At 29.5% G+C, this 27,320-nt stretch overlaps 1 protein-coding gene and 1 pseudogene across 1 annotated transcript; one reads left to right on the top strand and one right to left on the bottom strand.

Annotated features, from left to right (window-relative positions):
* The first annotated feature begins 14,013 nt into the window (after window positions 1–14,013).
* Window positions 14,014–20,997, top strand: LOC107407095 (probable alkaline/neutral invertase D). The gene is made up of 5 exons (XM_016014327.4): window positions 14,014–14,177; window positions 14,961–15,364; window positions 15,893–16,324; window positions 19,021–19,579; window positions 20,344–20,997. Exons 2-5 carry the CDS (start codon window positions 14,987–14,989, stop codon window positions 20,637–20,639), a joined length of 1,665 nt encoding a protein of 554 aa, XP_015869813.2. The 5' UTR covers window positions 14,014–14,177; window positions 14,961–14,986; the 3' UTR covers window positions 20,640–20,997.
* A 543-nt stretch (window positions 20,998–21,540) lies between these two features.
* Window positions 21,541–26,920, bottom strand: LOC125422954 ((S)-coclaurine N-methyltransferase-like; annotated as a pseudogene).
* Window positions 26,921–27,320: the final 400 nt, after the last annotated feature.

The following is a 27,320-nucleotide window of genomic DNA, read 5'->3' as shown; positions in this document are numbered from 1 at the left end:
GGCGGTTATAGGTAGTCGACTCATCAGGCCGTTCTCGTGCATTGGACCTGTTCGAGTGATCTTGGGCCTCACATCCGTTTCGGTAAATCCTCAGGCATCAGACCCATTGAGGTTGTTCAAACCCAATCTCAGACACAACCTTGATCATAAGATCCCAAAGTCCAAACTCGTTCAGCGATTACCAAATTGATGGTTGAAATGATTTTGTGTTAAAATTGTTTTGAAAACAAAGTAAAACCAAAAAAGCTCGTCTCCTTTTTTTTTGGTTATTTCATTGTTTTGTTTTTAAAAATCAATGGCCAAATGTAATATAAGCATTCTAGAAAACTGTTTTAAAATTAGCTGGCCAAACAGCCACAGTATCCAAATCTCCAAATGTATCAACAAATATTGTACTCCAAGACATCCTTATAAAAGGATCAAAATGAAACAAAACCTCCATCCTCAACAAGAAAATTTTACATAATTTATAACAATTGTAGTGTTATACCGTGTCTCGATACAAAAGACAATAATCTTGTGCAATTAAACATGCAGCCTTACAAAATATTTATTAAGTATTCAATGACGAGTAGTGGTTTCTACTACATATATCAATAGTTGTGTGTAAGTTTTTTTTCTCTCTCGCCATCAAGAACAAAGAAATTAAAGAAAAGAAAATTGCCTTTTCCAAAACAAATCTTTCATTGACATGCATCAATAAAACGAGTGCCTGAATAGCATTTTCAGATATGTTTTTTTCATTGCTTAAAAATGGAGACAAAACCAACCAATCAACCTCGTATTTAATACATTGACATAATATTATTATGCGTGTATGTGGAACTTGCTTTTCTAGATCATGATCTTCAATCAATACTATAAATATTTCTTAAAAAGACATTTTTAATTAATTAAGACGCACTATATATATGTAATCTATCTCTCTCTCTCTCAAAGCTGCTCAAGAACACGTGAAATATGGAGACGAAAAGATTGGTAGACTTTCTGAACATTGATCCACCTCCTAAAGATCCCATGGTGTCCAACAATATCCCAAAGGCCAAACATACCGATTCCCATGTCTCACTTCTAGAGCAAGAACATGAAGAAGAAGAAGAAGATGATGATGATGATGAGGATTATGATCATGGTGGCATTGGTGTAACTTCAAGCAGAAGGTATTCTAGGTTTACTGCATGCTTTCGAGGTTTCGGTGCTCGAAGACAAAACTTGGGGATTGCGACGAGGAGGATGAGCATGAGGAATGAAGAGAAGGGCAGTAGTAGTGGTGGTGGTGGCGGTAACTCATCAAGAAAAGTGAGGAAAGCATTTTCTATGAGAGAATTATCAATCGCTTCGGTTAGAGAGAAATACAGGAAGGTTGATCACCAATGGGATTACGACCCAGAGGATGAAATTAGTCTGTTTGCTGTTGAGAATGGAAAAATGGAGACTAGTACACAAGGATTCATGAAAGCTCCGGAGACAGATAAGAAAACGAAAGCCAACATTTTTGAATCCTGCAAACGCTTTTTTGGTTTTTAATTTTTTTTTCTTTTTTTTAATTATAAGCTTTCTTTCTTTTAAGAATTATAAAGGTACAGTTCAAATTTTATTTAACCGAGCAATCAAAAGTCCAAATACTTCATCAACCCATCTGTTAGAATATGTTAGTTCAAATTCTCTTGGTTAAGTAGTAATTTTTATTTTATTTTATTATTTTATTATTTTTCTTTTTTGGTAATGATCGGTCAAGTAGGAATTTGGGATCTGTTCTTAGTAAATTTTTGAAGTTTAAGAAGTTGAATATTCTCCTCTCAAATTTAGAACGATACAATTGAGACCTCAGGTTTTAATTTATTAAATTAGAAAGTCTAAATTACAAAAAATTGTATTCTAATATTGTTTGAATAATAACAGAATCATTAATCACTATTAGCCAAAGAATCTTATAAAATTAAAATACATCGAATTAAAACATGAAAACCTATATTGAAATATATTAAATTTAATTATTAAGAATATAGATTTTTAAAATTGAAAGGTACTTAAATGTAATTAATAAAATGAAAGTCAAAAACGAAAAAACACAAAAGGAGGACTGGCTGAATATATTTGGCATTGACATTATATTCTGATTCATTTAGTCACAGCCCAAATTGTTGGGCTTATTTAAGTCAGCTTGGGCAATACAGTAGGCGAACATCCAAAAGGCCATGAGCCCATATATGAGTAAAGTCACCGAGACGAAAGTTTGGCTTTGTTCAGCAAAAGTTTGTTTTCTTTTTAATTTTTTATAGGCTGGGGAATTTGGAATTCAAGATCATTTATCTTTTTGGGATATGTATCTTCAAAAAGTTGACTCATTTTGATAGTTTGACATTAGAAAAATTAAACCCTTTTAGGAGGAGAATATTAGAAGAAGAAAAAAATTAAAAGCTAGCAAAACAAAATAACAGAATTATTAGTACAAGTTAGACCAAAAAAGAAAGTGGCAATTAGCCATAAGTAGGTTTTCATCCAGAAAGAGAGAAGTCATAAGCAGGTAAATTAAGTTGTTTAAAAAATTATTATTTTTATATTGGTACCATCAATTTCGTCTATTGGGTTTGCCAATTTTTGCAAATTCTAAAAGTGAGGCATGCATGTGTTGGCATGCATGATACATACAAAGCCATCAATTTGAGCATCCGAGTTGGGAAATGGATATAAAAAAACCATTCAACTAACTCTTTCATTTCCCATATGATGAATATAATAATTATTAAACTAGTATAAGTTTTAGCAAAAACAAATATATATATATATATATATATATAAACACCGTAGACAACGTAAGCTGGGTGTACATTTTGGTTGACCACATTCAGAATGATTATACAACTAGAGCAAAAGACAAGCAAAGGTCATGCTTTGATGGCTCTTAATATATAAATCCAATTCAACATTCTACCAAAATTCGGTGGTTAGCAAATGGAGTAATTCTTCAACAAAAAGAGGATAGGATAGACCATTTTTTTCTTATAATTTGACAAAGACTCAAAGAAGACATGTTATCCAATATGAGCCCCAGATTTTACCTACTGTTGAATTGGATAAATTTTATTGTATCGTATTATAATAATATATTTTTCAATATTTTATTAAAAAAAAACTTAGTTTTATCTAGACACAGTGAAACATAATTTTCACAGTTGAAAATGGGTAAAATTGCTATTCGTTGTTACCAAATATTTTTTTTTTTTCCAAAAATAGGGAACTCAAATTCAGAGTGGAGAAAATTTATATTTCATAATTGGCTGCTACTTGCATGATACAACGAATGAGAAGGACCTTTGGCATGTGGTTTGCATGAAACAATGAATGAGAAGGACCTTTGGCTTGTGGTGGTTGTGGTCTGCCATGCTTCAAGTTTTTTATATTGAATATTTAGAATAATTATAAGAGTAATGGCAGATACCGAATAAATATGTTAAGATGTGTAGTAAGTGATATGTGTGAATAGTTTATTAATTAACATATTATAATGATTTGAATATAAATAAGTAAACTTCATTACAAATATAAACTAATAAAATATTATCACCTAATATACATTTTAATATATTTATTTTTGGAGATATTATTACCAATAGTCCTTAAACTATATAAATAGTATCAATGTAGTTTTTAAATTTATTTTTTTGACAATTTCATCCTTAAATTAATCTCAACTATTCACTTTTAAACTTTTTTTTTGACAATTTTATTTTCAAACTAACTTCAACAATTTTCCTTAATCTCTAGGTCTTTTTCCAACCACTTGAAACCGTGAAACTCACATGCTTTAAATACGAGCAAATTATAAATGACATTTAAGGTTTTTTTAGATATCTCTTTCCTTCCTTTTTAACTCTGTAAATCTAAAAGTAAACTGAAAATAATTATAATATTATTGAAATTTAAATTTTGTAGTGGCTTGGCTGTGTTGTTCAAACTTTCAATTTATTAATTATAAATGAGATTTAAAATAATATAAAGAGGGGAAAAATTTACCCAAGCATAAACACCAACCATAATAATATATCAGGATCAACCAATCAAATTATAATTAAATTAGCATTTAAATAGTTTCTACATTTTTTAAATTATACTATTGAATTAGTAATTTTTCGTTAATGATAGTTAGTTTAGTAAATTGAATCATCTCTTTGATATGCATATAGAAACAAAACATTTTGTTTCACGTTTAAGGTTTTTTTTCATTATCCATTTTTTTTTTTTAACATATGAGTTTTGTTGTTCTAAATAGATGAAAAAGAACCTAAGGACTAAAGTGAACTATTAAAATTAATTTAAGGATGAAATTGTAAAAAAAATAACTTTAAGGATTGAAGTGATACTAGTTATATAGTTTAGGGAATAAAATTAATTTGAAAATAAAATTGTCAAAAAAATAAATTTAAGAATTAAAATGATATTAATTATATAATTTAAAAACTGATGCTGATAATATCCTTTATTTTTATTTGGTTTCCCTAATATTATTTTAATTAAAAGGATTGTCATATCATATCAAATATAATCATCAAAATTGTTAATGGAAACCGTGTAAGATTGATAAACTAAAGCACGTGAAGCACGCATTTCAGAAGTCTCTTATATATGAAAATCCATGCATGTGATATATATGAAATCACATATATATATATATATATATATTTATATGTCATGACCAACCCCACCAAATTTATTCGGACGGTATGTTTCTAATTTTATGTACTATTTATATTTAAAAAAAATTGCCAAATAATAATAATATATATAAAAAAAAAAATGCATGTCTTTTCTTTGCTTCGCTTTAAATCCGGCTTTCATTTATCTTCCACCAGAATTCATGGGTATAATCCATACATAGAGCATGACTTGTTTAATTTTGTTTTAACATACAAGCCTTTTTTATGCAAAGCTTTTTATGTTTTATTCAAATTGATTTTTGATTAGAGAATTTTATGTTTCTTGGCTGCTTGCTCTTCAACCGAAAATTTCAGAGTATTTGGTCAATTGGGTCCACGGCAACAGGAATTTGTTAAAGAAATTCTAAGCATATAGCTCAAATTCAGGGTCATATGCTATCTAATGTGACAAAGTTAACACCACTTGTCTATGTGACAGTTTTGTATTTTGCTCAAACATGAAGTCCATCGTTATTGACTTTCAATTTTGTGACAAGTTTCAACATGGTACATTTGGCATGGCTCAAATTGCAAATTGGCTTATGCTCTCGTCAAAATTAACATTTATCTCGTCCTCAGTTTTTTTTTTTTTTTCCCTCCGTACATTTGGCATACTAGGATTGATAATCCGTCTCAATCATAATCCCTTAAACTGTGCATAATTGTTGTATTCGATAATTGTTTACTTGAATTATTGCATTGCTAATTAAGGCAGTGCATGTACATATTTTCAGCAAAAATATAAAATAAAAGTGCACTTATGGACGGCAACCTTAAACGTGTATTAATAAAAATTGTCGGCTATTCCTTTGTACTGTAAACTCTGTATCTGATGTTACTAAAACTATCTATAATAGTGAATATAAAGTATTGAAAAACAAAAAATTCTGAAGAGCTATGTGTCCAAATTGTGGAGAGCTATTGATCCAAACATAAAAGGAGATTTTTCTTTCTTTGTTTTTGCTTCTCATTTTTTTTATTGGTTTTCTTTTTAATAATATATATGATTTGACTTTTTTGCCTTTTATTTTTATAATTTGCTTCTTTTTTTTTTTTTTTTTTTTTACCATACTCCACAATCACAGGTAAGACTTTGATAAGTAATAAAAAAATTAGAAAATAATTACAAACAAAAAAATGGAGAAAGAGATTGTAGAATAATTATAACAAAAATAAAAGAAAAAGTGAAAAAGGTAGAGAGAGAGAATAGTGAGCAAGTAGTGAGGGAAAATGGTGAAATAAATAAAAGAGAGATAAAAAAAATTAATTATTTTATATAGTCTAATTATTTAATATATGTGCATAATACAATGTTAAGGGTATTTTTGCCCAAAAATATGTTTCCATGGCTGATTCAAGTCGTGATTCCTACATTCAACTAAACAAAAGAGTTAATTCATTGTTTTTTCCATTCAACTTTCAATTCCATTCATTAGCATTTTCATTCTATCAACCAAATACCAACTTAAGTGTAATTATAAAGGGGGTGGGGGGAGAGACAATGTCTTGGCTATAAAAGACTCAAATTAATAATCCAGATTTTAAATTAGTTTGCGGACAAATGGCCAAAATGATGAAACTGTTAGCTATTGATAGTGGTTGGCTTAATGGGTCCAAGCCACCTTCTACTACCTGAAGAATTAGTATAATACAACAACATTTTAAATTTTAGGTTTATTAATTAATATTGAAGATGTATAATCTCATCTTATATATGAAAGCAAATTACAACTGGCTGAAATTTTGTAGTTAGATTAATTTCAATTATGCTAACTAACTTTATATTAGTTATATAATATATATATATATATATATTAGTTCTAATATATAATCACAACATTTAATTTTGATCAGCCTCATGATTATATGAAATGTGTTTAATGATCAAATACATATTCACATTAACTAGACATGATTTGACATGAGGTTAAAATTGCATTATCACATAATTATTGATAAATTAAATTTTTCAAGTAATATTATGTGGACCATGTGAGCTAGGCACTTCTAAGCATGGGTTTCATATTTCAGAGTAAAATTCTAATTTAAAAATCTGGACACATATATCATTAGTTTTTTTTTTTTTTTTTTTTGAGGAAAAAAATACCTATACTTTACCTGTCATGCAAATTCTAATTATTTATCTATAAATTATTACTTGACGTGTTTATCATGCTGTCTCAATATTATTAACCAATTAAAGCCATTTAATATATTTTTAACCATATTTAATATTATTAAACAGGCGATTCAATCATCTATTTAAAAAAACAAAGAAAAAGAAAGAAAGAAAGAAAGAAGATTTGAAATGAAGACAAAAATGAATTTTACAGGAAAATCTAAAGGTAAAGCAAACTGTTTTCTTAGATAATGAATTGAATTCGAATTTAGTTTTGTATTATTTTAATGCAAAAAATGAATAAATAAATAAATAAGGATTCCAAAAAAAAAGTTATGGTGACTAATAAAAAAAAAGGGTTTTATATACATTTAAAAAAAATTCACATATATATATGTGCGTGTGTTATATAATCATGGCCATGTATGTAAATTCCAAGTTAAGTAATTTTGTATTTCTAATTTATTGGTGATTTTTCTCTCTCACTCTCTCTTTGAAGTCTTATTTCTGACGAAAATAAGAGGGGCGGAAATTGCTTAATTAAGCATTTCCATATTATATACTATCTCCTTCAATTAAAAGAAAAGAAACATGGAAATCATTAAACAATTAATAGACTGTAGAAAAAAAATTGTAAAATAATTTTAAACAAGCAACTCATTTTCTTCAAGCTTCACTAAGTTTAATTTTAAATTTTATTTATTGTGTAAATTGAATGTCTGTATATATCTTGCAAAAAAACAAAATAAATAAATAAATAAATAAAAAGAACGCCTACACATATAAGTAGATGGTACTATAGTAAATTTGACTTTATCTTATAATATATAAATATATGATTTTTCTTTGACGACTTTTTTGTTTTTTTCTTCAATTCTTCGAGACTAACATGCAGTATTATTTCCAAGGATCTTAGATGAGAGAATCAAAGTATAAATATATCACATTTGATAAAAAATTCTTGGAATCTATTTTCATCGAAAAGTAATTCTTATTGTATACATCCCGATCTCTCTTTCAAATTCTAAATTATAATATTAACTTGAATCATTTTCCTATCAATTATAATATGTAACCATCATATTTATATATTATATTATATATTCATGTGTTTATTTCTACATAAAAAACAATAAAAAGTTGGTCAAAGTTAGTGCTTAATTAGTTGATAAAATACTATAGTTTGGTTAATCCTATAAAAGATGAAAGTTTTGACTTTTAACACCATGATCATCAACATTAGGGAAAAGAAAAAACTAAAAAAATAAAAAAATAAAATCAAAGTAGCCTGCTTATCAAGGATACACAAGAAAAAGAAAGAAAGTTTAACAAGAAAACAAAATGAAAAATGCTCCAAGACTGCTGGGGTGTAAGTTATGAAAATAAGTTATTTATATATGGTATATATTCTAAATATAACTTACCTTTTAAAAATATTCTCTTTACAAATTTATTGAATTAGTTTTATTTTTTATAATCATTTAAATTTAGAATATCTTTAATGACTTGATAGATTGTTAAATTTTATTTGACACATCAGAAATATTGATATTCATCCCAAAAAAGCCAAAAAAAAAAAAAAAAGCTCTTCAATAAATTTGTCTAAATATCTTATTAATCTAAAAAGGTTAAAAAATAAAAAACATTGTTTTATAGAATATGATTCAGTAAAACAATATCTATAGAAATAAATAAATAGATATTATCAATTATTAACATTTTATTTAAAAAAATAAATAAATATATACATTATTAATTAATTAGGATTTAAACAAAATCATTGCATATCGATTTTAGAATTGAATATTTATCAAGTAAACATTTATACAATACAAATGGAAACTCTTGAGCCTTTGTGCTACATAGATTGCAATTCATAAAATTAGTGAAAATGTTTTTGTTGAATTTTATTTAAAAAAAAAAAAAAAGAAGACATAAAATTATTTTATTGGTATCTACTGAACAGAGTTTAGAAAATAAAAATAGTACATTACCAATTTTTTATGGGTAAATGTTACAATACTAAGTTGTTTACCAAGTAAATAAGGCAAAATCATGCCTTTTTTTATATTATTATTGGTTGAAAATTGATATAATTAAACTAATTTACCTTATGGCATGATATTGATGTAGCATAATATTAAATAGGGACAAAAAAATTCAAAATTTTTATTTTTAGTTTAAATAAAAATTTACTATTAATTATACACAATGTGACAATTTGTTTGATTCTCACTAAATGGTTAACTTTTCCTTATTAAAATTTTAATATTAAAACATAAAAATTAAAATAAATATTGTAATTCAATATTGTTATATATTATTTGTCGATCTTATTATAAGGTAAACTAGATATATTCCACTAAATTATAATTGTATATTTGTGTATATATATTAACCTCCATTACTAGGATTTTGAAATTCAAATGTACAAATAAAAATTGTAAATTAACATTATCATATATTTTTTGTTTTTTGTCGATCTTGTTAACTTTTGTCGATCTTATTATAAAGTTAACTAAGTAGACCACTAAATTATAATTGTATATGTGTGTGTGTATATGTGTGTGTGTATATATATATATATATATATATGTGTGTGTGCGTGTGTGTGTGTGTGAATTTTAATGTCCAAAATATATATATATATATATACACGCGCGTGTGTGTGTGTGTGTGTGTGTGTGTGTGTGTGTGTAAATTTTAAAAGGGTAAATGAAATTTAATACAAATCAATACAATAATGATATGTCAATCATTTAGTAAAAATAAGTTACTGGTATACATTTTTGGGAAAGGGATGAATTATTTACAAAAGAAATAAAAATAAAAAATGGACAAGGGATAAATTAACCTTATTTTGATCTTTGAATAGTTTTCTTTTGTATTTAGCAATTTCCATCCAATACAAAACAAAGGTTCACTAATGCGTTCTCATTCATTTGTTTAATTTTCCCCTTTCGTGAATAGGTTTATAAAATGCTCTTATTTTCATTGTATAGCTTGCTTTATTTATGTTTCTTTTTTATATTTATACAAATTCTCATTTAAGTATTATATTAGTGACACAAAATTTTAAATAGTATTCTCAATACTATTTATGTCTCTTATACATATAAACATTTATCGTTTTATTTATATTTATATTTTTATATAAATTCTTTTTTAAATATTTTAAGGATAGCATTAAATTAAAACAATATAATATTAAAATAAAAAATAAATTTAATTTTTTATATTTAAAAAATCTAATTCACTTTTTATAATAGAAAGTTAACATGAAAAATATATTTAAACTTTTTTCTCTTTTATAAGATTATCTTTTTAAAATAAAAGTTTGACACGAATAAAAAATCTTTTGAGATATTGTATATAAGAAATAGTCATGCCAAAAAAAATAAAAAAATTTACATTGTCTTGAAAAGAAAATGACAAAGAAAATTTCTATAAAATAACCCCAAAAAAAAAAAGGAGAAAAAAGATTTAAAAAAATTTACAACATTCTAGAAGTAGGAGAAATTTGCTCATTTGGAGTGATAGCCCAAATAACAACAGATCAATTCCAAATTTCAACCCCATACCTTTAGAGTATATATATATATATATATATATATATATTTTAAGAGTGAATGGGGAAAGATTCTCTTGTAGAATATTCCTTTAATCACTCAAGCTGAACTTATGACTATATTCGTACACAGAATTGGACTCTTGCAAATTCTCTTAAGAGTATACTCTTCGTAAAAACCAAATTTATTTGCAACTTTAGAATAAAAATAATGAGAAAATTGAAATAAACTAATATAAAGACTTATTGAATTGACATATGCCTTTTTAAAAAAATTTTTTTTTCCCAATTGATGCTCTTAATTTTAAATTGGATTTTAAGATGGGCCCCCATTTTTGATGTTTCATTTGAAATCTTCAATGTTCATTTTTGATTTTAATGTGGTTTAGTCAAACATTAATAATATGCTAAATTTATTAATTTGTTTATGAATTGATATGACACATGCCCTAATATAGACGAAAACCTAGAGAGAGATTTTTTTCTTTGTGGTAACAGCTGTAGAGAGATTCCTCAACTTGAATCTCCACACGTTTAATATTAATATATATATATATATATATATTCAATTATAATATATTAACATATTATTATATGTTGACGTTTGCGCGTATAATGAAAGCTAAGATACCTCAATCTTTTGGCCAAGAGAGATTTAATTCGTGAGCTTTAATCATGCCGTAGATATAACGTCTAATTTATTTATATATAAATATATATATATATATATATTTTTTTTTTTTTGGGTAGAAAATGTTTACTGATTGCCAAACGTTACATATCATAACAAATTAAAACAATTGCATGTGGGACCACATCATCTAAATTTTGGAGCTATATATGTAACTCTTAAAAGTCTCAATCAATATGCTTTGGCAAAATGAATAAAAAAAGTCTCAATCAGTATCGGTAATAATTTTTATTTACTCTATATCTTAGATAGTTTTTATTTTATTTCATTTTATTTTATTTTTATATAGTTAGATGGTCTATATTGTATAATTCATAAATAAAAAATAAAAAAAAACATATAGTTTGCGCTAAAACATATATATATATATACATATACTATTCAAAATTGCATTTTTTGATTTATATATTACTCTTTAATAATTAAAGTATATTTAAATGAGATTGATTCAGTTTGTAAATTACTCAAATCTATAATTTTTTATTGTTCAAAATATCAAGAAAAATGGAAAAAATTATTATAAATAATAAAAAAACTAAAATACATCTATAGTTTAATGTAAATTTTTAGTGTTTCACACCATATTTGCTTTTAAAATTGTATTAGATATTCCAAAGTTATTTAAAACGAAACATGTATTCATGATATTAATGTTTAAAATGCAGAAATATTCTATATGATTCAATTGACTTAAGTATGGTTACTTCTTAAATGTTATCGTTTATGTAATATTAAATTTATTAACTTGGGCTTAGGCATATACCTCCATCCATGGACATTTCTTTTTTTCATATTTTTAATTTCAGAACTATACGTTGCTTTAAGGTCATTCTAAACACTATTTTTGATTAAGCTTTCTTCTTTTTATTTTTTTATTGTACCAAAAATTGATATGTTTTTATTGATCTATATATGAATGACAGATTTTTTTTTTTATTTAAAAGTTTTATTTGAGGGTTAAAAGTTCTTTTATAAAAAAATAAAAGTATTTGGTAAAAATCAATAAATACTTATTGATAAAAAAATAAAATTTTTTAAACTGTTTTAGAGAAGTCTAAATTTTAAACTTATCTAAATTTTTTATTATTATTTTATATGAAAATTTAATGAACATTTAATACCGTTTAATAAGCATTTAATGCTGTTTTTTTATTTACAACCAAACACTTATTAGCTTTTTAATAAAAATTTTTTTTAAAAAGAAATATATTATACAAAATTCTATAGACTAAAACTCTATTTTCATCAACTATATCAAACGAATCCTAAATATATGTGTGCACATTTACGTGTATCAAGTGAAATTAATCTATTTAATAAATTATTTAAATTTATGATTATGAAATTGTGGATTTGATATAACGAGATAAAAAAGAATCATTGTAACGGATAATATATATATATATATATATTCTCCTTTAAATTCTTCCTTATCCAATGTCATATTTGTAAACTAAGCAAAATTGACAACCTTTTCCATTTATAAATTTGGTATCACAAAAAGGCAAAAAGTTCCCACATTTTCTTTTTTCCCAATGTTATCAACTAAGAACGGAAAGTGAAAAATTTTTCTTATCAAACCCACTGCTTTGACTACCAAAACTAATATCCCATGCTTAATCATATTCCATAAAAGTGTAAAATATCACCATCTATTATAACAAATAGATAAATAAATCTCAATTACTTTTTACTTTTCTAGAAAAAGTACCATTTAATTCATTAATAATATCAAAATCTAATTATTTTAGGACAACTACATCAGTATATCAATTACAATAAACTAACATTTTTAATCTTATAAAACCCCTAAAACTCAAATCTTCATTAAAAAAATTTTATAACCTAACATAAATGGTTAAATAGCTTATTTTCTTTCATCCAAAATTTTTTATAAAAATCCAAACATATTTGGCTTAAAAAAAAAATATTATTACTATTACTCGGTCCGAAAATCTGTTTCTCTTCCCAGATTCGAATCTTTTAAAAGAATATCAAAATGGTCCTTTTCAGGGACCAGCTGAATAAAAAGTAGGAAATTGCAACCCCACCCCTCCAACCCGGGGAGACAATTAAAAAAAAAAAAAAAATCAAAGTCAAAAGAACGCTGCCCAAAACCAAACCCCACAAAACCAAGCCACCAAACAGCCAGCCTCTTTCTTTTTCATTTTCACTCTTCCTCCTCACCTAACCATCTATTTCTTTCAAATTTAATTATTAATTAATAATTATTAAATTATTATTTAATAATTAATTAAATCTGGAAATGCTCGTATCTGATTTGCTTATCAAAACAAAAACATAAAAAAATAAAAAAAAATAAAAAAATAATGAAAAGCTGGCATTGGACCAGTTAGCAAAGAAAATCCAATATCAAGTCAGACATGAGTCAGAACTGTGTCGTTTTGTTCAAGATTGCAATTTCCCTCGTGGTTTTTCATTTATTACCGGTAAAATCAACTTGGAAATTTATTTATTTTTAATTAGATACTCTTAGATCCTCCGAATTGTTATACCTCAAAAATAATAATAATAAAAATGTACTATTGTCATATGAATTATTGTAATTATTTTAGTCTAAATATGCTTTTTGGATAGACGAGTTTCTTAAAATTATTCATATATATAATTAATATCTAATTTTTATCAAAATTATCAGATAAAATTTAAAAAAATAAACAAAAATGGGAGAAAAAAAAATAATTGAGAGAATAAAATGTAAAATATGCAATAGTTTAGGAGGCGCAAATAAAATTTTTCTTTTCCTCTGGTTTTTCGCAAGTTGGATGGGTCATTGTGTTCGTGTGTCTGTGTCTTTAGGCTTATGGATTTATCCCAAGAAAAAAAATAAAAATAAAAAATAAATAAATAAAAATGAAAATAGAAATGGTCCCCCCCTCCTCTCTCTCTCTCTCATTGCCTATAAATGGAAGCTCCTGTCCACATGCTCTTTTTTTCCCTCTCTTCTCTCTCTTCCTTCTATATATTGCGGTCTCATCGCCGACGACCACTTTCCGGCGACCGTGGGATCGTTTGGCCGGAGAGCACTTTCCCCCTCCTCCTTCTCCACCATTTTCTCTTGAACCTCTTCACCACTACGTGGTCTGTCTCTCTTTCTCTCTCTCTTCCTCTTCATCTTCTTCTTCTTATTGTCCTCATTGTTTTGTTGATTTTTTTTTTTCTTTTTTTTGAAGAGGCATCAGATCTGGTTTGTTAGGATATGGATTTATGAGTTTGTTTTAGGGATTTTGTTTTGTTTTCTCAGATTATTCTTAACAACTCCATGAATCTGCATGCGTCTCTGTGTTTTTGAATGATCTTGATCTAACATTTTTAGTTTGTTTAATTATTTTGTTAACACTGGGGAAGAGTTTTAGGTTTTTTTAATTTTTTAATAGTGGATATTTCTTTTTGTAAAAGAAACTTTTTTTTTTCAGATATTTATATGAGTTAGTTTTGTTCGTTTATTATTGTTTTCATGTTGGGAATTACCAAAATTAGTCAGTAAATCAGTAATATATATATATATATATATATATATATTTTTTTTTTTTTTGTATTTTCAGTATTAAACTTTCTGTTAAATTTAATTTATTGTTTTAATCTTTGTTTTTGTCTCCATTTACGCTGTTCACTTTTAACAGACGGAGATACATTTGCCTTTTCTGGTGGATTATTATAAAATTGTTGTTACTTTGTAATTTAATTATTCTTTTTTTTTTTTTTTTTGGAGAAGTAAATTAATTACTGAAGTTGGTGGTGAATAATTTAATAGTAATAAAATATTAAAAATATCTTATAATTAAAAATTATGGAAAAAAAAAAGGTAGTATTAATATGAAGTAACAGCAAGAAACATATAATGGTTATGGTATGGTCTTTCAGATCTCTGCACTGAAGAATTAGAAGGCATGGATGGGTTGGGACTAAGAAACGTGAGCTCACATTGTTCAATCTCTGATATGGATGACTTTGACCTCTCTAAGCTGCTTGACAAACCCAAGCTCAACATTGAGAGGCAAAGATCTTTCGATGAGAGGTCGCTTAGCGAGCTGTCGATTGGTCTTTCCAGGGCTGGACTGGACAACTTCGAGAGCAGCTACTCACCTGGTGGAAGATCCGGTTTTGATACTCCAGTTTCCTCTACTCGCACCTCGTTTGAGCCCCATCCAATGGTTGCTGAAGCATGGGAAGCTCTCAGACGTTCTTTGGTGTACTTCCGGAACCAGCCGGTGGGCACAATTGCTGCTTATGATCATGCTTCCGAGGAAGTGTTAAACTATGATCAGGTGAAGTTTTGACCTTGCTTTGAAATTCTATAATGGGGTTTTTTAAAGATTGGTTTCTTCGAATTGGTGTTAACTCTTTTGAGTATTGCCATTGGCGATGACTATCTATTTTTAACCCAAATGTAGTTGTGTCATTGATTTTTGTAAAAAAAAAAAAAAAAAAAAAAAAAAAAAAAGTCAGAAATGTATGGATTGGTAGCTCCATTGAGTATTTGGATTCAACCCATCTCCCAGGGATTGGTCCTAATATAAACTGGAAACTGGAATTAGGTCAGTTGAAAGGTCCAATAGGGCCTATTCAATTTTCTGATACAATGATATCAATAACTGATTGAAATTTTGGAGACCCACCCAATTTTTATTTCTGTCTGATTTTTTTACATGAACTTCTAGTTCTGCTTGCAAAACTACTGGGAGTTCTCAAATATTATAGGTAGGTTAGATGATGAAGAGAATGACAAAACTAGGATAGATTGGCATTAAACTACTCCAAAGGATTGAACAATTCATAGTAGCTGTTTTTTTTAGGTTTTTGTACGAGATTTTGTACCAAGTGCACTGGCCTTCCTGATGAATGGTGAACCTGATATAGTAAAGAACTTCCTCTTGAAGACACTGCAGCTTCAAGGGTGGGAAAAAAGAATAGACCGGTTCAAGCTGGGAGAAGGTGCAATGCCGGCTAGCTTTAAAGTTCTTCATGACCCTATTAGGAAAACAGATAGCATTGTTGCAGATTTTGGTGAGAGTGCCATTGGAAGAGTTGCTCCTGTTGACTCCGGTTTTTGGTGGATTATTTTGCTCCGAGCATATACAAAGTCTACAGGGGATCTATCTCTGGCAGAAACACCAGATTGTCAAAAGGGAATGAGGCTTATATTGACTTTATGTCTGTCAGAGGGTTTTGATACGTTCCCAACATTGCTTTGTGCAGATGGATGCTCTATGATTGATCGAAGAATGGTAACTTATTTTAAGACTGGTTTGTTTTATAATTAAACTATATGATGCTCTTTACAGCAGATTACTGCTTTTTATTGTAGTTGCAACTTCCTACTTTGACCATGGTTTGATTTACTTGGCATCTTACAAGCCATATTAACCCCCTCTTCTCTTGCTCAAACACCCTCCCCTTCCCAAGTGGCAATTTAGTCAATACATTTAATAGTAGCTTTGTTAGCTCTGTGTTCATGAGCTTCCATTTGAGCATCCTTTTATTTGATGCCAAAGTGAAATTTAACATAAAATTTGGAAAACATAAATAAGATGTATATCAATCTGTCCTATCCATAATCATCATTATTTTATATAACATGGTATTGGTCCTGTTGCTGTTTCTTTGCTACCATGTTTTTAGGACTTGATTTGACATGGATTTTGCATGTTTAATGACTGATTCAATATGTTAGTTTTGAGGAAGTTTTGGTTGATATCTGCAAGAAATAATTCCACGCTTGTTTTGATGCATAGAATATAATGGATTATGACTATGTATTATTATTGCCTTACTATTTCTGTCAAGATATAAGGCTTAACAAGTTTATGACCATGCTGCAAATAAAGACATATTCTTAGCAGCCATTGCCTAAAATTATTGTAGAGAAAATATCTTCTCATTTCTAGTATTTGAGTAATATATATATATATAGTTCTCATGCCGACGTTCAATTTTGATGCTAAGCTACAAAATAGATGCCTTCATCGATCTATGTTTTAAAATTGGAGTTCTATGGCAGGATTAGTTTTAGTCATGTTCAGAAATTTGGGTTGTCGTTTCATAGTTATGACCTATTTTTGGAGGGCTTCCATTTAGTTTTTTCGTTTTTGGGTTTCCTTGACAATTTTTATTTAGTACAAAATCCTATTTAAAACAGAAGATATTTACTTTTCCTTGGTATACAATAATTTAGCTTATGGGTTACTTTTAAGAGTGCGACATACTATCTTTAGTGTTAGCAAGCTTTCTTTTAATGGTGGCAGCTGTAAGGCTCTGTTATGAATTTTTCTTGGTGAAGTTTCTTGGTAAAACACTGAACATTCTATTGGAACTCTATATGCTATAAACCCAATTTCCATCCATATCTATATATGTTTCTTGCATCATCAGCCTCAACTTATGTGTCATTTCTTGCATCATCAGCCTCAACTTATGTGTCATTCTTAAATCCAAAGCCTATCCATAATTTAGGGTACTTTCAGAAACATTCAAGGCTCAGTGCATGTCAATATTCATTGTTACCATTCGTCATTTCAGACTTTTCTAGATTTGATTGCTAAACCAATTTCCGTTTTAGCTTAATCATCTAATTTGAGAATTTATGTTTTCATTTTTTTTCCTTTATTTTTAAATATTGTAATTCCCTAACACCCTTTGTCCAGGTCATTTAAATTTACTTTCCTTTCAGTTTCATGCTTTAAACCAGCTATAAAACCTTCCAATTTTGTCTTTTTTCCATTCACAGACCATTGTCCGATAAATCCCAAGTTCTAAGGTTTGGGCCCCCTATATTAGTTATTGACAACTTCTTATACTTGAACTTTTGGACTTTTCTAAATCACTGAGACTCAAAAGGGTATCTACTGACTAGGCATGTATAATGGGCTTGGTGTGGGCCTCACCAAGCTTGTATATTATAAATTATATACTAGTTTTCTAGGGGACAACATTGGGTGGAAAACGGACTGCAGATTTCTCACTACATGGATAATCTATGCAGCTACCATTGTTCATATGTTTTTGTTTTTCTGATCTCTCTTTTGGCATTTTATTTCCTTTTCAATCTTGTTTTCCTTCCCAAAGCTGCTTGAAAAATGCTGCATTCATTATAAATGCACATTCCTTATACATTTATTCCCTTGCTTTCTATGAGCTTCATATTCTTTTTTGTTTATGAATATATGGGCTCCATTTTCTATTAGTTTGAAAGATGCATTGTTCATTACTTAGCCCTTACGATTTACTTCTACAATCTTGTTATGATGAGATTTGAATATGGGTTCTTGAACGATATCCTAAACCATCATTCAAACTGGAAGTTAAATTACTTTGAGAAAGTAGTTTTTGTTATTGTACTTTCAGGAATGGCTATTTTCTTTTTTTTTTTTTGGCTGTATTTTTTTTTGTATTTTTTTCCCTTACCTATCCAAAAGAAAAAAGAAAAAATTAAAAAGAGCAAAAGGTTAAACTTTTTTCCTTAAGGCTAACTACCATATCGTCCAAAGTGGGTTCGTTAGGATCATCATTAACCATTAAAAACAGGCATTATATATTATTAAGATCTCGTTAGGATCATCATTAACCATTAAAAACAGGTCATTATATACTATTGAGATCAATAAATTCTTGACAGTGTTTACATAGACACTGAGTTATGGGAGGTTCTTCTCTATTAAAAAAAAAAAAAAACAAAAAAAAAAAGGAAAAGAAAAGAAAAGGAAAACCGATAAACAGAAGAAACAGTTAGGTGTACTATCAACTTTTGTTGACGTTGTTATTTTCTTCATAAATGGTGGATTTAAGTCGATTGGGTTTCATTTATTTCGTTTGTGCTTGGGCACTGTGTGATGATTCTTATTCCCATTTTGTAAAATATTGAAGAATTTATATGTTCTTGCACATTGTATTTCCATGAATATTTATTTTTTTATGCTTTTTCCAGGGTATTTATGGTTATCCTATCGAAATTCAAGCTCTTTTCTTTATGGCATTGAGATGTGCTTTGACAATGTTGAAACATGATGCCGAAGGGAAAGAATGTATAGAGCGAATTGTGAAGCGTTTGCATGCCTTAAGTTATCATATGCGAGGTTACTTTTGGCTTGACTTTCAGCAACTAAATGACATATACCGTTACAAGACAGAGGAGTACTCACATACAGCTGTAAATAAGTTTAACGTTATTCCCGACTCAATCCCAGAATGGGTATTTGATTTTATGCCAACACGAGGTGGCTACTTTATTGGCAATGTCAGTCCTGCAAGGATGGATTTTCGTTGGTTTGCTTTAGGTAACTGTGTTGCTATCCTATCATCTCTTGCCACACCGGAGCAATCAATGGCTATCATGGATCTTATTGAGTCTCGCTGGGAAGAGTTGGTTGGAGAAATGCCTATAAAGATAGCATATCCAGCAATAGAAAGTCATGAGTGGCGAATTGTAACTGGTTGTGATCCCAAGAATACTAGATGGAGTTATCACAATGGAGGATCCTGGCCAGGTTTGTCTCTTGTTCTCAAGCTTTGAAGTGATTGATATTATATAACAAAAATGGAGTTTATAAATTTAGCAGAATGAGGGCATTTTATTATTATTTTTTTATCATTGCTTTATGGTTGGATTATATAAAGATTGGTTTTTAATGTGAAAATCAAAATTGAGTTGTGAAGTGAATTCAGTATTTCTGTGAATGTTAATTGACAGCTTGCTTACCATGTTGGTGGTGCCACTGGCAAATGCATATGTTTGTTTTCGGAAAATGAGCTCACTTGTTTGGAATCTATTTAGGTGGAAACATTTTGTCTGACTATTTCTTCCATCATTTTAGCTCTCCTTACCCTTTATATTTTTCTACTTGAACTCCTTTTTTCAGTATATTATTGCAATTGTTGATGTATGTAAATGTAGAATCTAGCATGAATTTGGCTCCTTGTATTTGTTTATAACTTGGGTAAGGAGGTTGCAGAACTGAAATTTGGAAGTGAAAATTTTATATCCCAATAATTACAGAGCATGTACTCCTCCAGGGAATCTGGCTAGAAACTTGATTTCCTTTTCAATTGTGGCTTGCAGTGTACAAATTTGAAATTGAATTGGGTTTTTGTACCATTAACATCTAAATTTGTAATTCAAAATATGGAGAAAATGAAGCGCTAATTTTTTCCCGCATAAAATTATGGAGTAGAAAATTGTTGGTGATGTTGAGATGATTATAATGCTGGACAATTTTTTTTTTTTTTTTCCTTGTTTTCATCTGGAATGCAGTTCTTTTGTGGCTTCTTACGGCTGCTTGCATTAAGACGGGACGACCACAAATTGCAAGACGAGCAATTGAGCTTGCCGAGAGTCGTCTACTGAAGGATAGCTGGCCTGAATATTATGACGGGAAACTTGGTAGATATATTGGTAAGCAGGCAAGAAAATACCAGACGTGGTCAATTGCAGGGTATTTAGTGGCAAAAATGATGCTAGAGGATCCTTCGCACCTAGGGATGATTTCGTTAGAAGAGGACAAGCAGATGAAACCGGTTATTAAAAGATCAGCATCTTGGACTTGCTGAAAAACTTAGAAGAAGCAAGTGAAAAATTATCATCGAAGAAATAGAGAAAAACAAAAACAAAAAGGTGAGAAATCTTGTTGTTTCAATACGACACGACATTATTCTTTTGGCTGTTTGTCTCTTGTAGGTTTGTAAGCTTGGTTTTGTGTAACAATAGCATCTGCTGAGACTAGCTTTTGCTTATCAAATAAAAAAGATACGTTTGGCAATTTCTGTTTGAAAGTTTATAATATGGCATTCCGCAAATGCCAGATATGGTCCCTTGCCATGGTAAAATGGTTAATCAAAGAGACAAGTCTTTGTTTGTTAGGGAAGAGACTTTGCTTTTTATTAAAAATATTGGACATTTTTGGGTTAATTTCAGTGTCATTTTCTCCTAGCTTCAGTAAATGGTTGCTTTTTTTTTCTTTTTCTTTTTTTTTTTTCGTTCCCTACCTCTTTCTTATTCTCTTTTTCGGGTAACCTTGTGAAGCTTGCAGGATTAATCTTGTCTAGCTTTCTCCTACTTTAGACACTACATTTTATAATTTTGTTATTTCCCATTTTTCTTACCAATCAAGAGAATCTCAAATGCCACAATTTCTCAACCTTTTCATTTGTAACCCTAAAAAGTTATTCCCCAATTGAATAAATTATGGCAAGGAATTTTTCTTAGAATGTGGCATGAGACTTAAAGCCTGCTTGGTGGAGTTTCTGGAAAAGCTAAAATCATTTTTGGTGATCTGTATTTCTAAACATGACCTTTTTGGTGAAACCATCAATTAGGTGATTTGTTTTTTTAAAAATACTAGTTTCCACAAGATCATTTCTAAATAAGCTCTTACTATTTTTGTTGATAAAATAGATCTTGATTCAGTTATTATACGCTTCCAATCCAACTTTAGTTGATCAAACTTGAGTACAAATGGAAATTCGCAACAAAGACAGGAAACAGCACAGACAAACAAAGTCCAAAAAATGAGAAAAATGACAGACAAACCAAAGCTAGGGGGGTTTCTTCATTTCTTCTTGAATCGGAAGTGAAAAACAATCCACTCTTCTCCATTGTTGTATGCAAAAACTCTGCAACATATATAAAGAAGCTTCTCCAATGAACAATGAACTTCACGGCTGAATCTTTGCCATAAGTTGACTCTATAATTGGTTTTATTGAAGAAATATTCTGGTTCATTCTTTTCAGCCACTCTTCACTGAAACATAACAAATGGGTTTGTTTTCAGATTTCCTTTAGAAAGGGTAAGCAATACAAAAAGTTCGGTGTTTTTGCAAACAATGAACTAAAAGTAGACTTTCTCACTTTAGTTTACTATTGATAATTACTCGAGTTAATTTAGAGAGTAAAGTATCACTCTTACCCTGTCTTCATAAAATGCTTCACCTCGACAAGCCAATGATCGAAGACAGAAACATCATCCTGTAGAAAATTACCACAAAGTTCGCCATTTTTGAGCATGAATCAGAAAAAAATTAAAAGCCAAATTCTTAATAATTTATCACCAATTTATTAATCTTTGAACATATCAGCAAGTGTTTCATTTAGGTTAAAACTAATTTATGATAAGTTAAGGATTAGTTGGAAAAGTAAAGAAATGAACACGAAAATAAAGTAGTAGATTTGCTGAAGGCATGACATCTCCTCCTCTAAAGAAGTCTGTAGCCAGCCATTGTACTTACTGATTCAATCTTCTTCAATTACACTCTAAATTTAGACAAACACCAGAATTCCTACTTTGTAAAACTTGATTCATCTTTCTTTTTTTTTTTTTTTTTTTTTTTTTTTTTTTTTAATTAAAAAAAATTCATTTTCCATTTTATATGGGCAATACTGTTATACGCCAAACCACTTAGAAATTGTTAAAAAGGTATAATATATATACCTCCAAATGGTAAGCAAATGTTTTATGGCAGAAATGATCAACAAACAGAAGACTATCCTGCTTCATCCAGCTTGATATCTTGTTGCGAAAATATTTATAGTTCTTCATATGCTGTCAAATCACAAAATTAAACCAACATGATAATTACATATGCATCAATATGCCTTGCTAATGGCTTACATATATAGAAGATTGCAGCAGTTTAATAGTCTCAAATATTCCGATGGCGAAAACACGGTCGTAAGATGCCTCCATTTCGAGCGTGCTAACATCAGCAACAATGATCTCTACATTTAGTAGCAGAAGAACACTGTGAAAGAAAGATATAATAAAAGTTATATGTTTTTTTTGTCCATTCTTAAGTCAACTAAGCAAAGTGAATGGAGAAGCCAACTATTATCGGATAATTAATCACTCTAGTGTCAAATGAAAATCTCAAATTGATAAGCTAGAGGGGACTTGATATGTACAATTTTGTTGTATTAGGAGCCAACATTGCCCAACTAGGTTATTAGTATCAGATAGCATTTGTTACCTCAATAAAGTTCAGAACATAAGATGGGAACAAACATATTTCCAACAAATCAAAACTCTTGATACATATATATCAATATTACCGACACTGCTCATCGACATATTCTTTTTGCTATGTTGAATCGGTAATCCGGGTTATCCTGCAATTCTTGTACTTCTTTGCAAATGTATACGCATAGCGATCCCCATCGACATCCAATATCCAGAATATTATGACCATCTTTGATTTGTGCTCTCTCACAGTAAAGCTCCAACATTGCTTCCTCAGCATCGTCTAAGGTGCTTGACTCATTGGAGAAGTAACAGCAGCTGCATTTGCAAATTCATTACTAATAGAAACAATCCTGAAAACTATTTAAACTCGGCTCATCTGTTTGTATGGGAAAAAAGAAAACTAAGAGGTAATTTGCAACTAGATGATGATATAAATTTGCCACAAATTAATCTAATCTAGTCCAACAGGACAGCCTAGTTGATGGACACAAAAAATTCCGAGGACACTATTGAAAACAAAAATATTTTTTTTAACTAACTAAAATTATGAATATTAATAATAAATCGCAAAAATATTTATTCCTTGAAGACTTAAAGAACTTGAGAAGTAATTTATATTTTTTAAGGTTAATTGCACTTTAGAATTTGTTCTTTGGCTAAATTGCATATTGGACTCTCAAATTTTTAACGTCCTAAATTAGACTCTCAATTTACAACAAAAAGTTTTGATTCACTGGGTTACCTAGCTCATGTTATGATGCCAGATATTGATGTAGCACAATACTAAATAGGAAAAGAAGGAAATGCATACAATTTTCATTTTTTTTTTCAAAAAAAAAATAAAAAAATTTAGTGTTATTTAAACACCATTTAAGAATTTAATTGGCTTTCACAAAAGCGTTTACTTTTCTTTACTAAATTTTTTGTTTTAAAAAATAAAAATAAAAAGTGTTTTAAATTAATATTGCCATATATAATTTGCCAATTTTACTTCTAAGTAACCAGTGATAAATATGAGCTACCCACGGGATCACTACTGTTAAAACAAATAGTAAATTGAACATTCAATATCAAAAGTTTAAAATATGACGATCTGATGTCCAATTTAACCAAAGTATATGCAATTGACCCCTCTTTTTAAAAACAAAAAAGTTGAAGGGAACTTGCCCTATTTTGGGCCTTAGGTAGTTTAGCTCTAGCCTAATGGCAAAGTGAAAATGTCTTTTATGGGGAATTACGATTTGTGTCTCATGGGCCAAATAAAGACATATGGCCTTCTGATAGTAATTTTTTATTTTTTTTTTGTCATTCTTAACTGTTCATTGCTCATTCAATTTTGCTTTAAGCCCTTGGGCATTTAATGAATTAGAAGGCTTTGAAAAGTGTTTGTGAAAGCCATTCATCTTCTTGCTTTCTCTCTTTCTACAATCTCATGAATGGTTTCACATTCTTCAAATGTAAGGAAACTCGAAAACGAACCAAATTTAGACAAAATTATAAAGGCTTCACTCTAAAATGACCCTTTTCAAACAAAACTCACACTTTACTCTTTTCACTTCATCCTTTTAGTTCTACAAAAATGACATTTAAAACCACCTCCAAAAAAAGGCTATTGAAAAGAACATGAAGCTGAGAAGATGGAGGTGGCGAAGCAAACCAGGACCCACTATCAAATAAATCCCAGCACAACCTATTGACAAATAAAAATGAACTAGCAAGTAGAAAGATGGCATGCCAAATCACTTAAAAGGATATGAGGAAGCACCTTTGAAAACCATCAGTGGAAAAAAACCAAGAACTTGACATCCCAAATAACCACGCCACTAGATACTAAAATCAATGCATGACCCAGTGTAGAAAACCCACAACCAGGCACTGCAAACATCCCATAAATGGATGCCACAAGGAAATCCAGAAAATTAGCGATAAAACCTAAATGTTGAAATATTGTCTATAATTGGGATTATGTTTGATGATAATTCATTAGAAGATGGGTGATTGCAAAATTGGCATTCAATGGCATAGGATTGTTCTTCAACATTGTGAAATTGTTTCTAGCTATTCTTGAGATTCCTAATCTGTTAAATGGGAGATGAAGTCCATATATGGTGTGTTTTGTGTCATGTCTAGATTACATTTTGGATCTCAAAATTAAGAATCAAGACATCTATAATATATAACAAATCTCATTATCTCAACATTTAATAATCTCTAGTTAACCTTGAGACATCTATTTTACATTACTTTTAAATATTATTGATTTCTTATATTGGAAGTCTTGAGTTAACTGCGAGACATATATTACACATCCAAAACCACCCAATATAAATGCACAACAAAGTTGTGGTGTTTGTTATGCTTGTTCATCTCCTAACTTGATGTCCACTTGTCTTTTTCCATCAATTGGATTTTAACTGCTATATGTTTTTGTTGTGTTGTAATGTTTGTTTATGTGACTTGTTAATTTGTTTATGTGTAGAATTATGTTCATACATGGCTGTTTGAAGATTCTGATAGTGTCTAGCAACCATAGGGTTGAACAACAAAATGTACAATATTATCTCTGAGACAAAAACACTCGAATATTTACTTGACATGCCATAGCTTGGTATCTCCTTACAAATGGTACACCTATTATAGTATAGGAGGGTAGAATGTGATGTCCTGGAGGCAATGGAGTTAAATCTCGGTCATACATGCACCCATTTTATGGAGAGAGACTTTGCTCTCATCACCGACCTATTGGATTCAGGGAAAAATGAAGAGGATGTGACCGTCCAAGAAATCATACTTTTTTAACATGACTACAATAAAAATTGAGAAGTTGGCTGAAGTGCTTGCAAATACGGCATGGAGCAAAGAGCAAGATCAGGATGCAGTGAAGTAAGATGGAAAGTGATAATAAGTTTTTGAGGCTTGTTGATGATATGGACAAGATCAACAAATATCCATGGGGATTGCTAGTTTATAGAACAATAGTTCATTCATTGTACCACCACTTCGATCATACTAAGAAGGAGAAGATGTAGAGTCCATCCGCCACATAAGACCTGAGAGGATTACCTTTGGCTCTATTGGTAAAAGTAATGTTTTCCAATTCAAATCATAATCAGTATTTATTAGTTTTCCATTTATGTGACAAAAACAAATAAAAATGTTTTTAGTGTAGGTATGGGCCTGCAAGCTGTGCCTGAAATTGGACATGTATTTATGGAATGGTTGTCGAAAGATAGTGGCATAAAAAAATTACTAGTTTTTCCGATGGAAGCCTAACAATCTTCTGCATCATGATGATATGAAAAAATATTTCATGACAAACAAAGCATGTGAAACATGTATATGAAATAAGCTCATATGTTTACCAAATTCAAATGGAAATTTTAATTATGTAGTTGACAGTGCATTGGACATTATTGCCAAAAAAGGAAGAGTTGAAGGAGTCATACAAGGCTCCTTGGAAGGATGGGCAAAAGAATCCTAGGTACCAATGGAAACCCATAATTGAGTTTCCTGACTTGGCCATTGTGACAACTGACCTTGCAACAGTGAAGGTTCAAATGGCTACTATGTAGTATTATATGGATAGCATATAGGATATTCATGCTTCAATCTTAAGTGGTTAGATATTGACATTTACTAATGATCTCATTACTTTAAAAAATGTTTTTATTAAATGTTGTGTAGTGTATTGTAGGCACCATATGGTTCATCATGTCATACATCACCATCACCAGCATGTGATTCAACATCACCAACATCACCATTGGCATCCTGACCAACATGTGATCCATTATCACGACCATCACGACCATCACCACCAACATCACCACCATCTCTATCGTCGTAATGTGATAATCCATCATCACCACTTGGCATAGGAAGTGGTATGGAGCTAGTTATTTATAACTCATATAACTTGCATGCTATTGAGGAATCATGAGACAATGAACAAGATATTGACTGGGATGCATGTGTGATCGAGCAGGAAGTTGGTGAAACCACTAGTATGGTGGTAGTCACTACACCTCTATTGGGTGTGAGTCATGCAAGGTGGCCATTGTATTTGTCAAGACATTATCATTTGCCTAAACAAAAACAACATAAACAACATGAACGTGAAGCACAACAACCCCAGCCTCATTAGCATGAACATCATGAACCTCATCAGTGGTAGTAGCATATGGATCGAAAATTTCATTCGTATTGTTGATGTTAATTCGACACCATATGATATGCTCCTTCTTGATGCAAAAATTTCACATATCCCTCTCTTTAT

This window comes from Ziziphus jujuba, chromosome 5 (genome assembly GCF_031755915.1).
Source record: "Ziziphus jujuba cultivar Dongzao chromosome 5, ASM3175591v1".
Lineage (NCBI taxonomy): Eukaryota > Viridiplantae > Streptophyta > Magnoliopsida > Rosales > Rhamnaceae > Ziziphus > Ziziphus jujuba.
This window is presented reverse-complemented; position numbering and strand designations above follow the sequence as displayed.

Bases quoted from the DNA above. Each gene is read 5' to 3' on its own strand.
- LOC107407095 (XM_016014327.4), top strand. From the start codon at position 14,987: ATGGATGGGTTGGGACTAAGAAACGTGAGCTCACATTGTTCAATCTCT. The intron at 15,365-15,892 runs GTGAAGTTTTGA...TGTTTTTTTTAG, and splicing joins AAGTGTTAAACTATGATCAG to GTTTTTGTACGAGATTTTGT. The intron at 16,325-19,020 runs GTAACTTATTTT...TGCTTTTTCCAG, and splicing joins CTATGATTGATCGAAGAATG to GGTATTTATGGTTATCCTAT.